The sequence below is a fragment of the Chelonus insularis genome, unplaced genomic scaffold (genome assembly GCF_013357705.1).
Source record: "Chelonus insularis isolate UGA/USDA-ARS -01 unplaced genomic scaffold, ASM1335770v1 contig_134_pilon, whole genome shotgun sequence".
NCBI classification, from domain to species: domain Eukaryota; kingdom Metazoa; phylum Arthropoda; class Insecta; order Hymenoptera; family Braconidae; genus Chelonus; species Chelonus insularis.
The window spans coordinates 48,564-65,400 of NW_023276375.1; the positions used below are offsets into that span (position 1 = coordinate 48,564).

At 27.7% G+C, this 16,837-nt stretch overlaps 2 protein-coding genes across 2 annotated transcripts; both read left to right on the top strand.

The window, feature by feature from the left end:
* The first annotated feature begins 2,042 nt into the window (after window positions 1–2,042).
* LOC118074271 (aminoacylase-1-like) lies at window positions 2,043–5,105 on the top strand. Its single transcript, XM_035095364.1, has 5 exons — window positions 2,043–2,602; window positions 3,406–3,575; window positions 3,649–4,152; window positions 4,372–4,662; window positions 4,733–5,105. The coding sequence occupies exons 1-5, from the start codon at window positions 2,500–2,502 to the stop codon at window positions 4,874–4,876; spliced, it is 1,212 nt and encodes a 403-aa protein (XP_034951255.1). The 5' UTR covers window positions 2,043–2,499; the 3' UTR covers window positions 4,877–5,105.
* A 1,063-nt stretch (window positions 5,106–6,168) lies between these two features.
* Window positions 6,169–15,607, top strand: jumu (jumeau). The gene is made up of 4 exons (XM_035095350.1): window positions 6,169–6,347; window positions 11,958–12,261; window positions 12,350–13,162; window positions 13,583–15,607. Exons 2-4 carry the CDS (start codon window positions 11,966–11,968, stop codon window positions 14,253–14,255), a joined length of 1,782 nt encoding a protein of 593 aa, XP_034951241.1. The 5' UTR covers window positions 6,169–6,347; window positions 11,958–11,965; the 3' UTR covers window positions 14,256–15,607.
* Window positions 15,608–16,837: the final 1,230 nt, after the last annotated feature.

The window sequence follows — 16,837 nt, forward strand, 5'->3', positions numbered from 1 at the left end:
AGCTATGACAAAAGGGAATGATTCTATTTCTATTCTAAAAATAATTCAATCAATATTACCAATCAGATGTAGAATCTAATTAAATAATATGCTGATATAAAAGTACAAGTGGTACATAAACAAAATGAATATATTGAATTTTAATGTAAGTAATTTTTAAAGAAATAATAAGATTTTTGATTAACTAAGCTACAAAAAGTAAATGAAGATAAACGGAACGAAAAGTATATATTAATAAAACTACATAAAACAATGTAATGTATAGTACTTATACTTACATTTTTATTGTAGTTGTTATTATTTCATTACTCAATACATTTATTAGCTTTATTATAATTATCGTTATGATTATTTATAAAAAAAAAACTGTAAAAATGTACATACATATATATTATGAAAATAATTTAGTCGCGCGAATTAAAAACCGAATACATAAGAGTATTAAACATTTATCTATCGTACTATGTATAATAAATTTACAGAATCCATAAAATAATAAAGAATTTTTCATAGAATATAAATTTATATAAATAAAAGAATAATTATAATACACTCACACATCCTGTATGTAATTATTCCTTTTTCTTCAAATAAAAATTAATTCATTAATGTTTAATTATAAAAATTTTTCAAATTAACAACGATGCAAAATATTATAAGTATTATTATATACTTATAAAAAATAATTATCTAATAAATATATTCAATGCATTCGTACAATATACAAATATATATGTCGAAAAGTAGCAAGTTAATTAATTAAATAATAATTATTATTAACTTGAATATAAAAATATTCTGAATTATAAAAATATATCTGTATCTGTACATCTATGTGAATAGAATATGCATTATAGTGTGTGTAAATAAAATGAAAAGTCTGCTGAGTAATATTTACTTTGATAATTTTGTCCAACGAATTAAATTACGATTCAATAAAAATCAGCGATCTTTTCATAGTATTAAATGTAAATAACATAAATTTTCGTAGATTAATTTTTTTTATTCTAATTAATAATTATAAATATGTAACTACATAATATTATCACTAATATTAACATTATTTTTTATGTTTATTATAACTAAATATAAAAAATGGCCTACAATATGGCTAAGGAGTGATTACTTTTGCAACATTTGTCATTTGACAGAATCTCTTTTGTATTTTTATCAAATTTTCTTATCATTTTATTGACTTAACGTAATACAATTTAAAATTAAAAATTACTCACTACGTATCACGTAAAACACGTGAATGAGTGTTTAATATTAATTTACTTCTTGTCAGAAAGTTATCTTATTTTTATAAAAAATTTCCATTTGTAAAATGAACAAACAAGATAAAAAAAGTAACACCAATTATTTCCATTTTTTTTAATAATAATTTTAATTAAATATAAGTAATATATCAATAAACATACAATATTTTGATAAATTCAATAAATGTAAATTGATGATAATTAATATTTCATAAATTTAATGTTGTATTAAATTATGGATATTTCAAACTATCATCTGTAAATAATTTTCTTTTGATTATTCAAGACTAGTGAATATTATACATTTAGTAAACATGTTCATGAAAAAATAAAAAATATGTCTGATAATTCAATATATTGAAATAAACACAAAATAAAAAAAATCTTAAAGCAATGTTTATCATTACACATGCATGTAAATAATTACTTAAAATAATAGATAGATCTTTATCGCAATACTGACTTGAAATAGTACTAAAAATTTCATTTATTACAATCATTAATACAATTTTCAAATTATTAGAATAAGATGAAAATATTTATTGTGGTAAGATTATTAGTATTATGCATGAAATATTCAAGTATTGCAATTAAAAAATGGTTTTCCCTTTATTAGTCAATTTATGGTAAAAAATGAATCTACCAAGATATGCTTGGAATCATTTGCTATTACGACTTTGATGAATGATAAGTAGTATAAATATGAACTGAATGCTTTGATATCCATCAATTCCAGTTCTATTACATAACAAGCTACTGTTATAAAGATAAAATTATTACATTGACACAAAAAGTTACGTGTAATAAAAATCGGATGTAGAAACTAATATTAATAATCGCAAACGTTTAAGGCAATTGAGTACGAGAAGTTGGAGATCATCATGATAATGCTCAGTCATTCTCCTGTACTCGTATTCGTTGCAGATAAAAATATTCATTAATTATTTCAAATAAATGAATACATCCACGTAATTACAATCAGTTGCTCATAATTGTATTGAAGCAATAAATTTTTGCCCATATATTGCAAATGCATTGGTGTTTGTATTTATAATAAGTAGTGCAATTAACAATTTCTTGTCAGTACAGTGACAGTAGACCAAAGCGTGAATACTATTAAAAAAAAAAATATTTATATATATTTATTTTTAGTCATATTTACGGGTTGAGCATCACATATACATATATAAACTTTCACTACTATTGATATTGATAGAACATATACATACACACCACCATCATGTCCGCAACGCCAACGTTTTCAACTCAGCTGGATAAAACAGCTGTTGAAAATTTTCGCGAGTATTTACGGATTCCATCAGTTCATCCGAATGTTAATTATGGTAAGTAATCTCTAATTTTCATCTGATCATTATTTATTTCATGTTTTTTAATTTGGAATTCAAAAAATAACATTATTTTCATCACAAAAAAATAATTATCTAAAAATACGAGAAATTTTGGAGCAATGATAAACGTGACGAAATGTTCTAGAAGGTTTCAGTTGTTAATTTTTTATAATTTATTCTAGATTGATAAAATTCATTTAAATCAGTAATAGTTCTTGAATAAAAAGTCTTTATTCATACAAACTGGCATATTTACCTGTGACTATATAAAACGGTTAGTATATAATATAATACAGCATCTAAGCGTCTAATGCGTCTAGTTCAAAGTTTTATTCAGTATGGTTCATTGTGAAGAAGTTGTATCATCTAAGTACATAAACCCCGCCCTGTTATTAAATTTTTTTTATAAATTTAGATTAATTACTCCAATCTTTAATTGTGCTTTTAAATAAATTGATAAAATATTATCTAAAATCTTTAAATAATTAATTTTGCTGATCAGTGTGTGAATTTCTACCTTTTTTTCAATTGTGCTTAGATCGAGTCTGTTTTATAATTATAATAATCACAGTGAGGTGAATTTGTTTATGATAAAATTATTGTTACGTCATTTATAGTCGCCCTAATTCAATGATAATATCAGTATTTTAATAATTATGATAATTAATAAGAAATTGTTGATGAATAGAGTCAACAATTAATTGTATGATGCTTTCCCTCATAGATATTTGAGGATAAAACTTATATTAATAAATTTCAATCAGTATTTATTTAAAAAAATATGTGAAATTTTATAGATGATTGCGTTGCATTTCTACGACGCCAAGCCCAAAGCTTGGATTTACCGGTCAAAGTGTATGAACATCATCCAGGCAAGCCAATTGTTATTATCACCTGGATAGGAACTGATCCAGCTTTGCCATCGATTTTACTCAATAGTCATATGGACGTTGTTCCTGTGTTTGCTGTAAGTATTATTATTTATCATATTATCCTATATATGTAATGCTATCACAACTGATAAAAAATTATATCAATAGGATAAATGGACGTACCCACCATTTAGTGCTGAGATGGATGAAAAAGGAAACATATATGCACGTGGTTCACAAGACATGAAGTGTGTTGGTATTCAATATATTGAAGCGATACGACGATTAAAATTGAATGAACAACGAATGAAAAGAACAATTCATATGTCTTTTGTGCCTGATGAAGAAACTGGCGGCGTCCTTGGAATGGAATCATTTGTAACTACTGCAGATTTCAAAGCATTGAATGTTGGATTTGCATTAGATGAAGGTGTTGCATCACCAGGAGAAAACTTTTATATATTCAATGGTGAAAGAGCTATCTGGCATGTTAGAGTTAATTGTACTGGACCACCAGGACACGGTTCTTTGCTTCTTGCAAATACTGCTGGAGAAAAATTACGAGTCATTATTGATAGATTTATGGACCTTCGAGCTGAGCAAAAGGATAAATTAGATCGAGGAAATTATATGATTGGAGATGTTATATCTGTGAATTTAAATAAAGTTGAGGTAATTACATAGATAAAATTATAGAAAAAACCATACAATTATCGAATGAAATAATAAATTATTTTCGTTTGAATATGTTCATGCTAACTTATTCAGAATGGATAATTAGTAAGTCTTCTATATCATACTTTAAATTAAAATTTAATAAATTATTAATTACTTTGAATTGAAAATTTGCTATATGATCAATTTTCTTTATTTTTAATATTATTATTATAGGGTGGTATACAAACCAATGTGATACCTGAAAAACTCACTGCTGTATTTGACGTTCGTCTTCCACCTTCTGTAGACCATGAAGAGTTTGAACAAACTATTTTGAGTTGGTGTAGAGAAGCTGGGGAAGGAGTATCAATTGAATTTGAACAAAAAAATCCGAGGATTGAAGTGACCAAATTGGATGAAACCAATCCGTATTGGTTAGCTTTCAAAAGAGCCTGTGATAGTCTCAATCTTCATCTACAAAGTGGTATTTTTCCTGGTGGAACTGATAGTCGTTACGTTCGTGGGGTAGATACATCAATTTAAATAAAAATTATGTTATACAAGCATTGTTGTATATTAAAAATGATTGTTTTAGGTTGGTTTACCGGCTATATGTTTTTCACCGATGAACAATACTCCAATATTACTACATGATCATGATGAATATTTGAACAAAGATATATTTTTACGTGGAATTCAAATCTATATGAGCATTATTCCTGAAGTTGCAAATGTCTAATCTACAATGAAAATCGAAAATATATATAGAGAAAAATGATACACTCCGTGCCATATTCAGTGAAGGATTAATATTAAAGATAAGGTAAAAGTGCAATTTTATACATAAATTATAAGTTTATATACAATATATAACACACATATATAGATATATATATATTGCAAGTCTTTAAAAGTAACAGAAATTAGTGTGTTATTTATTTATTATGTAATAAAAAGTATATACAATTCTTGCATGTATATATTAATTTGCATTTGCTGAAGAAGAAAAATGCTTCGAAATAATACAGAAAAATTATTTAATAATTGAAAATAAATTCATACGTTATTACAAAAATTAGTGCAAGAATTTAATTATGTTAATTTTAACATTAATTTGATAATTATATTTTACAAAGTATGCAGACTTTAGTTTGAAACTATAAATAATATAATAAAAAAAATATTTTGCAGAATAGAGTTTTATAAATAAAGAGGATATTGAATGCAATAATTTCACAAAAATCTAAATGTAAATGACGGAAATTAATTTTCTTTGTATTTTAGTAGAATTATAATCGGGGAATATTTATGTATGTATTATACCATCCATATTCCCTTGGAGTTGGTCATCCCTTGCTATCTACTATTTCTATCTTCTTCTTTTTTTCTCTTTCTTTGTTACTCTTACTAGTCTGTGGCATTCCCCTCTCCTCCAAATAGTGGACTCGTCCATTAATTTGCTACATGCCTAGAAAATGAAAAAATTTCAAATAAATTCTGATGATAGATCTATTAATAATAAAAAAAAAATCATATTGATATTCACATACATGTTTGCATATATATAATAAACTCTATCAATATCCACTTGTCATAATATTATTCAAGAAAAAGTAGAAATGAACTAAAATAAAAATTATTATCCATCGGTTTCAATTGGACTCGGCCATTTTGTGTTGAGGGATGGTAGGAGGATAGAGCCTCGACCCCGGCGAACGACAGCTTATTTAGTTAACATATAAGTTAAGAAAAAGTAATAAATATTTAGTCATTAAAAATAAGTTAAAAATTGAATAAAAAAAATGTTAAAATTTTGAGATATATTAATTGTTAAAATAATATTGGTTTATTTATTTCTAATGGAATTGGTGAATTGAATGTAATCATTTTAAACACTGTCTGCTTCTCCGCACCCTGTTCTTTTACCCGCCAATACTGCAGAGGCGGGAAGGCCACGTGACACTACTTAACAAATCAGCGACGTGGGATTTGAAATTGTGCGTGGTCTTTGTTCACAAGTCTACCGACAACGTTACGTTCAGTTCTGTGTGAAGCAGTGTGAAGGGGGCCCAGTGTTGGTGATCCGTTTATTCATGGTCGCTGCCAAAAATCACGTTTATTTTCTCGTCAATATATATATATTTATATATGAGTGAAAGTGAACACTAAATACGTGGACAAAGTTATTTTATTCAATTGTTGTACATAAGGTGAGATATTAAAGTCATTTTTTGTGTTTGTTTACATTTATCCTAGACTAATCAAAGGCGGGTGCTCTCGTCAATTCTCATGCTACTGACTTATTCCACGGTTCTTATTACTTCGTCCGTGGTACACCAGTAGACTATTTTTGCCAGTTAATTAATAAGTCACTTGTCTTTTAATATTACACTTTATTTATCTATTTTCTCTCATATTGATTTTCGTATATTTGTGTCCGAGGCATTACTTGATTATATTTTCTGTTGATATATTATCATTAATACCTCGTGAATATTTTTTTTTATAAGGAAATTTAACCAACACGTTTAATGCACGAAAAAAAATATCATCTATTTTATCTTATGTTTATTTTAACGACTAATCGATAATAGAATATATTTATTTACATATTTTATACACATCACATAGTTATTCGGTGTATAATATACATGTTCGTGCAGGTTGATTAAAAATTTACGCGGGAAAAGTAATACTTCATAATTTCAATTCGTCATTTTTTTCAATTATTCATTAATACATTCTCTTTTATTTTATTACAATTTTTTCAATGAATTTAATCAAGTCGTATAAATGAAATTGATGAGTAAGTCTATCAATTTTTAAGCGGGAAAAGTTCTTTAAAATTGAGAATTTTTATTGTGCATAATATTTTATTTTTTATGAAATAGAATTAAATTTGAAATATTCATTAAAATTTTTAATCCTCAGTCTAACAATTGGAAAAAAAGACCATTTTGTGGAATTATCCCTAAAAATACTATTGACTTATAAAAATATTATTTTTATTGATGAAAATAACATATTTTATATAATTAAATAGTGTTCATGACTAATTAAATATTTAGAATGTAAGTAGATATTTATTGTTAATTTACTGCTGCAAAAGTGAGAAGGCGGGAAAACTTTTGACCGTGAGAACATTCTGAGAACTTAAAACTCTCCCCCTTCTCTCTCTCTCTTTCCCTTCTTTTCTTTCTATCTCTGTTGCTGCTCTTGGTCCCGGCCCTGTGAGCACAACCAGACCCCTACGCCATATGTACACCGCAGGAAATATCCTTCGGGGCCAGAGCCCCCTCGACCAAAATAACTTGACAGTTTATGGGTACTATCCGTACACTGGTACAGTCCTATGTACTAATCCCTCAATCCAAGTTTACCTGCTTTTCATGCTTTTCCAAGAACTAACATTTGTACATTTCAATGTTTAAAATGAAAATTTTCCCTTCAAAACACCTTGAATGATAACATAAAACTTAGTTAAGCTTTAAAAGAAACATTTCTAAAACAAATATCCTTAGATCGTTATTTTTTTTTGTTGGGTCTTACGTACTTCATACCTGGAGATAATTTATTTGCAAAAACTTAGAGCTAAATTTTACTTTCACCTTTGGAGCAGGCCAAATCTTGTCGAGGTCACGAACAAAAAAAGGCGGGAGAAGATTTAGTTAATTTTCAAGGGCATTGAAAATATCCCATGTAAATTATGGATTTTAGTGGAGTAAATAGAAATATTGTATTAACAAAAAAAAAACAAAAGTCATAAAAATACCATGTGGTCATAAATGGTTGAAAAAAAAATTAAAAGCAAAAATGAGTTTCCTATATGATGAGTGTATTCCCATATGTCGATTAAAATATCTACATGGTATTTACAATCGTTAATTTTTCATCCTCTTTAATCTTTATTTTAACCCTTTTAAAGAATTGTATATGCATTTTTCCCTTTTTCCGTTCCTGAAAATAGTTAAGAAGAAATAGCGGAGATGAGAGAATAGAGGGTAAGAGTAAAAGAGAAGGTATAACGAGGTGGAATATAAGGGTGCAGACTGTTTCGCGCAAGCGGTGCCACAGGGGTTGCAATCTTTTCCCCTCTTTGCTTCTGCTCGTTCTTACTGCCGGGTATTCTATTCCTGGTGGGGAATATCAGATCGATACTCACTAAACCAGACACTGGAGGGGAGAGAGTTATCAAAAACTTTTGCATCCAGAAAAAGATTCATCCCGTTTGCTTTTAACTTATCTTTTAATATTTTCATCCCTTTTTCATTTACTTTAGTCTTTAATTAAACATTTTATTTTCTATTTTTTTCATCAGCTAATTATTCTACAGAGAATCTATTGATTTATTTCGTTAAATGATGATTTAGTTATTAATCATAGTTACAATCAATACTAGAATGATGTTTCTAAGCGTGTATAATTCTCCAACATGACTACGAAAAATTGATTTTCCTTTAAACGTGTTACTTATGCTGAACAATAACTTATTCAGGTAAAATAGCCATTAAAAGCTTAGTCAGGGGTTCGGGTCTTAAAAGGCCTCGTCTTAGAGACCATAAATTCTTGGAAGAAAACCACCCAAAATACCTGAATGCCAAAATCTCTAATTTTAGGCTTGAAGTTTTTAAACCTCCAGGTCAAAAGAGAAATTAATTTTACATTTTACCTACCATTTTCTTTCCATGACGAATGGAAAATTTTGTGCAAAATTAATGGTAGATATATCTTTACCCTCAGCAGCCCTCTTTTCAACTGTAACTTTTCAAGTCCCTGCCCAGCTTTCATATTTATGACTTATCAATTTTTGGCTATTTCATATTCATCATGTTTTTAAATGTTTTCTCCTTTTAAATATTCCAACACTGATGAAAAATTTTTATAAACAAGAAAAAAAGAAAAAATATTTATCAACTGGCAAAAAAAAAAATTTTAGTCAAACGTATGAGTGTGCTAGTCTTTCAGGAACCTGATATCAGTGTTCGGTAGAGTGGAAAATATTTTCTTCCGTAGCACCTGTCGACCAGAAGAAGCACTCATTTATGTACTAAAGGATGACTTTTTTTTTACCTGACAGACAAATGGTGGTTTACGAACAAAGAGCCACTCAATCTTATATACTTTTACTAAACAAGCTTATTCATTTAACTGTTTCTTCATCAGTTAAAATCCTAGACTCAGCAAAAATCCATCACAAGTTACATATTGTTTAGAATAAATATGATACCAGATTAGTAAAATTCCTCGTAATACTTAGTCATTTTATTTCATTAACCTTGAAAATTAAATAATATTTTATTCATGAATAAGTTTTATTATAATTAATTCTGGAGTCATAATAATGTGTAATAGAGTAGGACAAAAGTGATAAAGTTGTTGGAGATTTTAAATTATGAATGAATTCAAAGATAACAGAAATAATGTGATTGCTGCAATCTTCAAGTTGATAATTATTACTCGAATGGTATTCATTGATTATAAATATTGATATCAATATCTATACTATAATTAATATTGATTTGGTAATTATTTATAGTAAATTTAATTTTGATTAATATCAAAAATATAAAGGTAAATTTATCATCAAGAGAAACCTAATTTGCGATTCGAGTTATATATCTACTATATCTCGTAAGTAAACCCATGCATGGATCTAAATGGAAACCGGTTCTCCTGTCTTGGCACTCTGCGATCACAAAGAAAACAGTCAGGCGGTTTACGTTGTGTGATCCCTTATGGCTTATACTTATATTACTACAAGTCAGAAAGAGAAGGAGAAACTGTATGTATAAGTTAGAAAGACCGGGAAAAGAAATCAAACTCAACTGGTTCATGTATGTTACAAAGTTTTACAATCACTATAAATATTTAAGTAACATTTCTATCTTTTTTAGTCAATAAATATAAATGTTTTTTATCTAATTGAAATTTATATCAAATTCATCAAATTATTTAGCTTTATATTTTATTTTAAATTAACTTGATAAAATATTTTAGAACATATTAAACTTAAGAAAAAAATTGATATCAAGTATGGTAAAAGGAAAGCGATAGTTAAGTGACTCCCGCATGTTTAATATTTGGTCTCTTAGCTAGCCTTCAATTCTCCCCATCAGTTGAGTTATTTTTTTCAAGGTTGTATGTTAGAGTTACATTCTTCAAACTTTTTACCAGAGACACACTACATTATGACTACTGGATATTACTAAAATTAAAAAATTTCATATTTTTAGTATAATTACATTTTAAATCTTTATTTTAATTAAAGTCTCAAATAATTAACATGATTCCACGATTATATTTAGATGTAAAGAATTCGAGTGGTAGTTATGTTTTCGTGCAACTAGCGTGACCCCGAACCCTATCACCAAAGCCGCGCCAGTAAATTGCCAGAGGAAAATTGTGAAGGTAAAGTGCACAAAAGCGTGAAATACTTTGGATTTTACCTTCAGATAAGATTATTTATGATTTTTGCGAGAAACTTGGAGGTAATAAATTGGAAGATTTGAAAAATTTGATAAAACAACTCCAACTAAAATAATATCAAAAAACGATTAAACGGTCAATGACGTATAGACGAGGAAGCTAGTTGATTGTGTGTTCATATGTATTAATACTTTGCGGTCTTTCAACCCGAACAAATGAAATTCATGTGAGAATAATGAAAGATAATATAAGACAGATGATGAGACTCGGGAAAGCAACGGTAACCTTGATACTCTTTACGAAAAAGAAGCTCTTGTTTGAATGGTGAATCTTATTTTTGTCCATTACCACAGTTTTGTTGGTTAAAAAAATCTCTCCTCCATGCACTCTACATACACGCATGTGTATTATGTTGAACAAAAAAGAAGAAACAAAAATTAACACGCTTCTGACTAATATAATAAAAGATCACCTCTTTTGTTCATCAATTTTTGCCTTGGGCATGATGTATTATTATTTCCACTATGACTGACTTCAACTCCACTTGCTCTGTATAAATTCATCAAAATCAGAGACATTTACACCATATTCATGAAAATTATTGAAAGATTTCATATCAATAGCTTGATATGACATAAATTGTATATACAGAGGTATTTCATAACTCTAATTTGATTCTAGTAATAGGATTTTTACTCTCTATTATCTATATTATGATATTTTTTGTATATTATTCAGTAGCAGATAATTATTCCTGGGGATAAATATTTTTGTACTGAAATAGCTGAGCTAAATGTTAATAAATACAAAATGATAATGAGAAAGAGAAAAGAAACAAATTCAACGGATGGAAGACTTGTCGGGTGACTTGAAGAATACGTAGAGCACGTTTACTACTACTATAAGAAAAGGGGGCAACTACTACTACGTTGTATACATTCTATAGTAAATCGCCTTATAGTACTATGAGTCAGTCACACCCACGAGAATGTTGGTGCGCTTCTCGGTGGGTTCAAGACCCTCTGTACTCCAAGAGTATCTGAGTATATTAAATGGTAGCGGTAGTGGTAGTAGTAGCAGTAGTAGTAGTAGTAGTATCGTATCTATTATTATTGCCCTTGTCCGAGGAAGTAGATGCTTCAAAAGAGAAACTAAGACTGCAAATAAATCCAATCACAACATAAATGCAACTAAAAATAAATATTACCATAGAAATTTCAGCATAATCCGTGATGAATTACATAGAATGTCCAAAAATATCATTTAAATCAACTAAAATTTATTTATTATGAATCTATTTATTAAATGTAAAGCATTTTTATAAATATAATAATTATCAAAATTATCCGAAGATGAATGAAATAGTAATGTTCATTTCTATTTTTATTTTCTAGTTGTGTGAATGTTGGATACCGAGAGCAGACACAGCACTGGGCTGGATCAGGGACCAACAAGGGACCCTTGGCTCACCATGGATTACTACCTTGGAACTGATAGTCTTTCCCTTCAAGAGATGCTTGATGTTGATATCAAATGCGAGATTGAAAGTGTAATCGGTGGTCATCCAGAGCTTGGATTCAATTTTACGGATTTATCGCCCTTGGAGCTTGATGACGATCCAGTTGGCTGTCAGGGAGATCTTAATAATTGGCTTGGATCTGCCAGTTTACTTAATGGCAACAGTAATAGCTCACAGAGGTAAAATATTTTTATTTTTATGTAGAATAATTTAACATCATTTTTTTTTTCTTTTTTACTTAATTTATTTTTTATTTATATTTTGTAGTAATTTCAACCTTGATCTCAGTGGAGGTGATGCTTCAACAATAATGGTAAACCCAAATTCTGTGATGCCACATATAATCAGTCGAACTTCAACGACAAATACCAAAGCGATTCCGGCGAGAAGAAATTTTTCGTTCCCTAAAAATGATATAAAAGAAGAAAAAACTGAAGATAGTGGTGATTCAGAAATTATCAATGAAATGGTTAATCAATCTTATGAAAATGACATAACTGAGACAGAAGGAGAAGAGGATGATGATGAGGATGAAGAAGATGATGAAGATGCCGAACAGGATGTAGATGATGACAATGATGCAGAAGAGGATGATGAGGAGGATGAAGAAGATGAGGAGGAAGATATACAAGAAAGAAAAATAGTGAAAGAATTTGATGATGTGCAAGAATATGAAGCAGCAGCATTAATAAATTCAAGGCCAGGAAAGCCTAAACACCAAAAAATTTATCCAAAAACAATTACGCCTGTAAAAACATTGTCACCTATTCAGACAGTGGGTAAAATGAATAGCTCTAAAGTAGATCTGCGAATGGGAAATTTTAAATTTGTTCAAAATTCTAATGGTACAGTTATGCAACATGCAAAAAAACAGATTTATAATAACAATATTCACACGTCACCCAGTAATAACTGTACGATGACCATGAAGAGGGACAAAGATTTTACTGTTGATTTATCAGAATATGACGAAAAACCTTATCCAAAACCAGCCTACTCTTATTCTTGTCTTATCGCCATGGCATTGAAAAATAGCCAAACTGGCTCATTGCCAGTTTCAGAGATATATAATTTTATGTGGTGAGTGTCTTATTCATAATTTTTTATTTTTTATTCAAAAAAAAAAAATATTCTGAAAAATTTAACAATTAATGAAAAATATTATTTTTATATCAAATACTATTTTTATCCCGCGAAATACTAAACTATACATATTAGAAATAAAGTAAAAGTATTGTCCTGTTTTTATTCTTAAATTGAGATCGAATAGTAAAGCTGCCATTTTGTGTAAAGGGGACCATGAACAACACCAGGTGCACGCTATACACGCGGAGTACAGTCAGTCGAGAAATGTTAAACCCGGTTCTTTGTTTACGAAACCCTAATATTATTATATACATGTATCGATTTTTTCTTTCAATCAAAAAGAATATTTTTTCACTACAACTATGATTTTTCTAAGTAAATTTTTTTTCAATAAAAATTTTTCTCTGTTTATAGCGAACATTTTCCGTATTTTAAAACTGCTCCAAACGGATGGAAAAATTCTGTGAGGCATAATCTTTCTTTGAACAAATGTTTTGAAAAAATAGAGAAACCAGCGGGTAATGGAAACCAGAGGAAAGGTTGTCTGTGGGCCATAAATCCTCAAAAAGTCGCTAAAATGGACGAAGAAGTTCAAAAGTGGTCGAGAAAAGATCCATTAGCCATAAAGAAAGCTATGATATATCCAGATCATTTGGAGTTACTTGAACGTGGTGAAATGAAATATGCAGGAAGTGGCGGGGATGTATCTGAAGAAACTGAAAGTTCTGGTGATGAAACTGCTGAAGAAAATGTAACTTATGATGAGCCGTCGCTTGGACATACTGCTACAAATTCTGTAACAGACAGTTACGATGAAAGTAGCCAAGATTGTGATATAGATATTTCTGAGCATGTATATGATGATGTTGACATTGACGACAACAAAGACGCACTTCATATGCAACTTAATATTACAAAACAAGAGCAATTTGCATATGAATTAAGTCCTAGTATAAAACGACAAAAAACAGTAGCTGGTACCATTCAGGGAAATTATGTCTATCAGTCAGTACCAGCATCTCGACGGAAGACACCTCTGCTTGTAAGAACAAGCGCTTCTACTGGTGCATTTCTCAAAATTGAATAGATCTCTCGTTTGATATTACTTTTTACCATTTTTTCATACAAAACTTCTCTTAAAATTAAAAAATATCCTGAAAAAGGATACAAATTTTATATAAAAGAGGAATTCATTTATCTGGTATTGCTTGGTATTATTTTTATACATCGTAACTGTATATTTTATGTATACAGAAAGTAACTTAAAAAAAAAGCAAAAAAATTGTGTACATAGTTGTCATGCATTTTACATTAATATTAAATCGTAACATAATGATAATAGAAAACATAGAATGAAAAAAAGGTATCGATAATTGAGTAGTTTTAATAAAATTGAATATGATGATAGGCTGATTGAAGCGTTACTTAACGGCAAGTTGAGATGCTAACTAATGTGTCCTTCAGCGTAATTGCCGTAATAATAAATTAATTTTACAAAGTCAATTCAGTCGAGAAAGTCGAGAATAATAGACTAGAAAACAGTTTAACAATTACGCACAAAATGTTCTTCCAGATAATCATCATTTTTCTTGTTAAATTAATTATTTATTCAATACCATTTTTCTATCTTTATCTGCCAACTAGAGTGTATCGTTTAAATTATTAAATCTATAATTATTACATACTTAAACTGGGTTTATACTATAACATTGTTTAAGTATTCATTTTTCTATTGATAATCACACTTTGTAATTGGTTATTTTTCATGAAAATTATGTAAAACGTGTAAAACGACATATAAGTTAATTAAACCTAAGCTCAAGTAATATTTGGCCGATGCAATGGCCAGACTGATGTAATATACTTCACATTTCACTGAGACTAGATAATAGGGTAAAAAATGGTTGTTTTTGGAATCATTTTTTATTTTATATCATTTTCTTTTATAAAGTTTCAATATTATACATGTAGGTTTCACAAATATACAGTACAAAAAATCAAGAATCAGCGATTCTGAATTGTAAAAAAGCTTAAAATAATTAATTAAAAAAAAAAATGTAAAACAATCGAATATTGATAATTTTAATAAGAAATATTTTAATTTAGGTCTATAGAAAGTATAATCAATTGTTTAAAAATATTTGGACAAAAAAAAAAAAAATTAACAGTGATTCAATGCTTGAAAATATTTTTTGTCTAATAATTTAAGTAAACAAAGTCACTAAATTGTTATTTTGAAATAATTTATTGGGTTAGTATCCATTGAATTAGTGATATAATAATACTTTGAAATAATTGAAATAAATAAAAAATCAAAAAATTTGACCATTATTATTGCGTCACAATCGTAAGTACAATATTATAATTAAAGTTGATAAGAATAGTAATGTTTCTCGTTAACCACCGATTTTGTGATCCATGGTAATAGCATTGAAAAAACAAAAAAAAAAAAAAGTGAGATCATCTCTTTCTTAACTAATTAATAATAATTATGGAAAAAAACTAATACATGTTAGAGACAGAAAACAATGATAAATTATTAGTAAAGCACCGTAATGTATTATTAAAGTTAAGACAAATTATTGTATGATAATTGTATATATTGATAGTTGAATAAGTGAGATACAGAAATAAGTAGGATTTATGAGTCATTCATTGAACTATATTAAATGTTGAAGGAAGTATTTATAACAATTTTATTATAAATTACTTATTATTTAAAATGTAATTTCAAAATTTTATAAAATAATTGTAAACTAAATAGCTAATTCGACAAAAATTGTATTTGGTTCAGCAAAGTTGATTGGTAAAGAATATTGCTTATCTTATAAAACAGCAATTGTATTTCATTGTACAAAATTTAAGCAATAAGAAATTGCGGGACCAATTTTGATTTATTTTGATAATGTTAAATAATGTTATTGTATTTTTTTATACATCTTTCTACTAATTCTTGTAATAATAATAATGGTAATTATTATAATATTAATAATAGTTATAAAAATAATACTAACACTGATAATGATTATTATAACAATATGTTTTATAAATCTGTATAAATAGTTTTAATTTTTATACTTTTGTAAATATGCTAATTGCATTTTTCATTCTTTTGTGTATCGAATAAATATTAATAGATATTAATTGAGAAAAATTTTCTAAATATGATAAATAGTTGTAGATAATTGATCAATTGACAGGAACGTCTAAATATTGATTGCTATAGATATCAACTATTTTATCAACATTATAATGATCGATTTCCTAAAAAAAATTTATAAAATTAAAAGACTGTATATTCATGTTTTTCTACTGCTATCATATAACAATATTTACATAAAATTCATTTTTATTTACTATTTTCTTGCCAATATTATAATTAATTTTTGAAAACCAAATAATTTTCTAAAAATGAAATAATGCTATATAAAGAAAAGCAATCGTATGAGTCAATGTAGATTTGTATGACGATAATTATTTGTACAAATAAAACAGTTTGAGTAGTTTTTGTACCTGTTTGTAACATTTATAAAAATAAAAAAAGTAATTAATAATTATTGGTAATTATTGAATAAATTACATATAATACCTTTAAATGATAATTTCAAAAAATTAATTTTTCAGTCTAGAATTTTTCTTTTTTGATATCTAAACTTATTTTTGTAAATA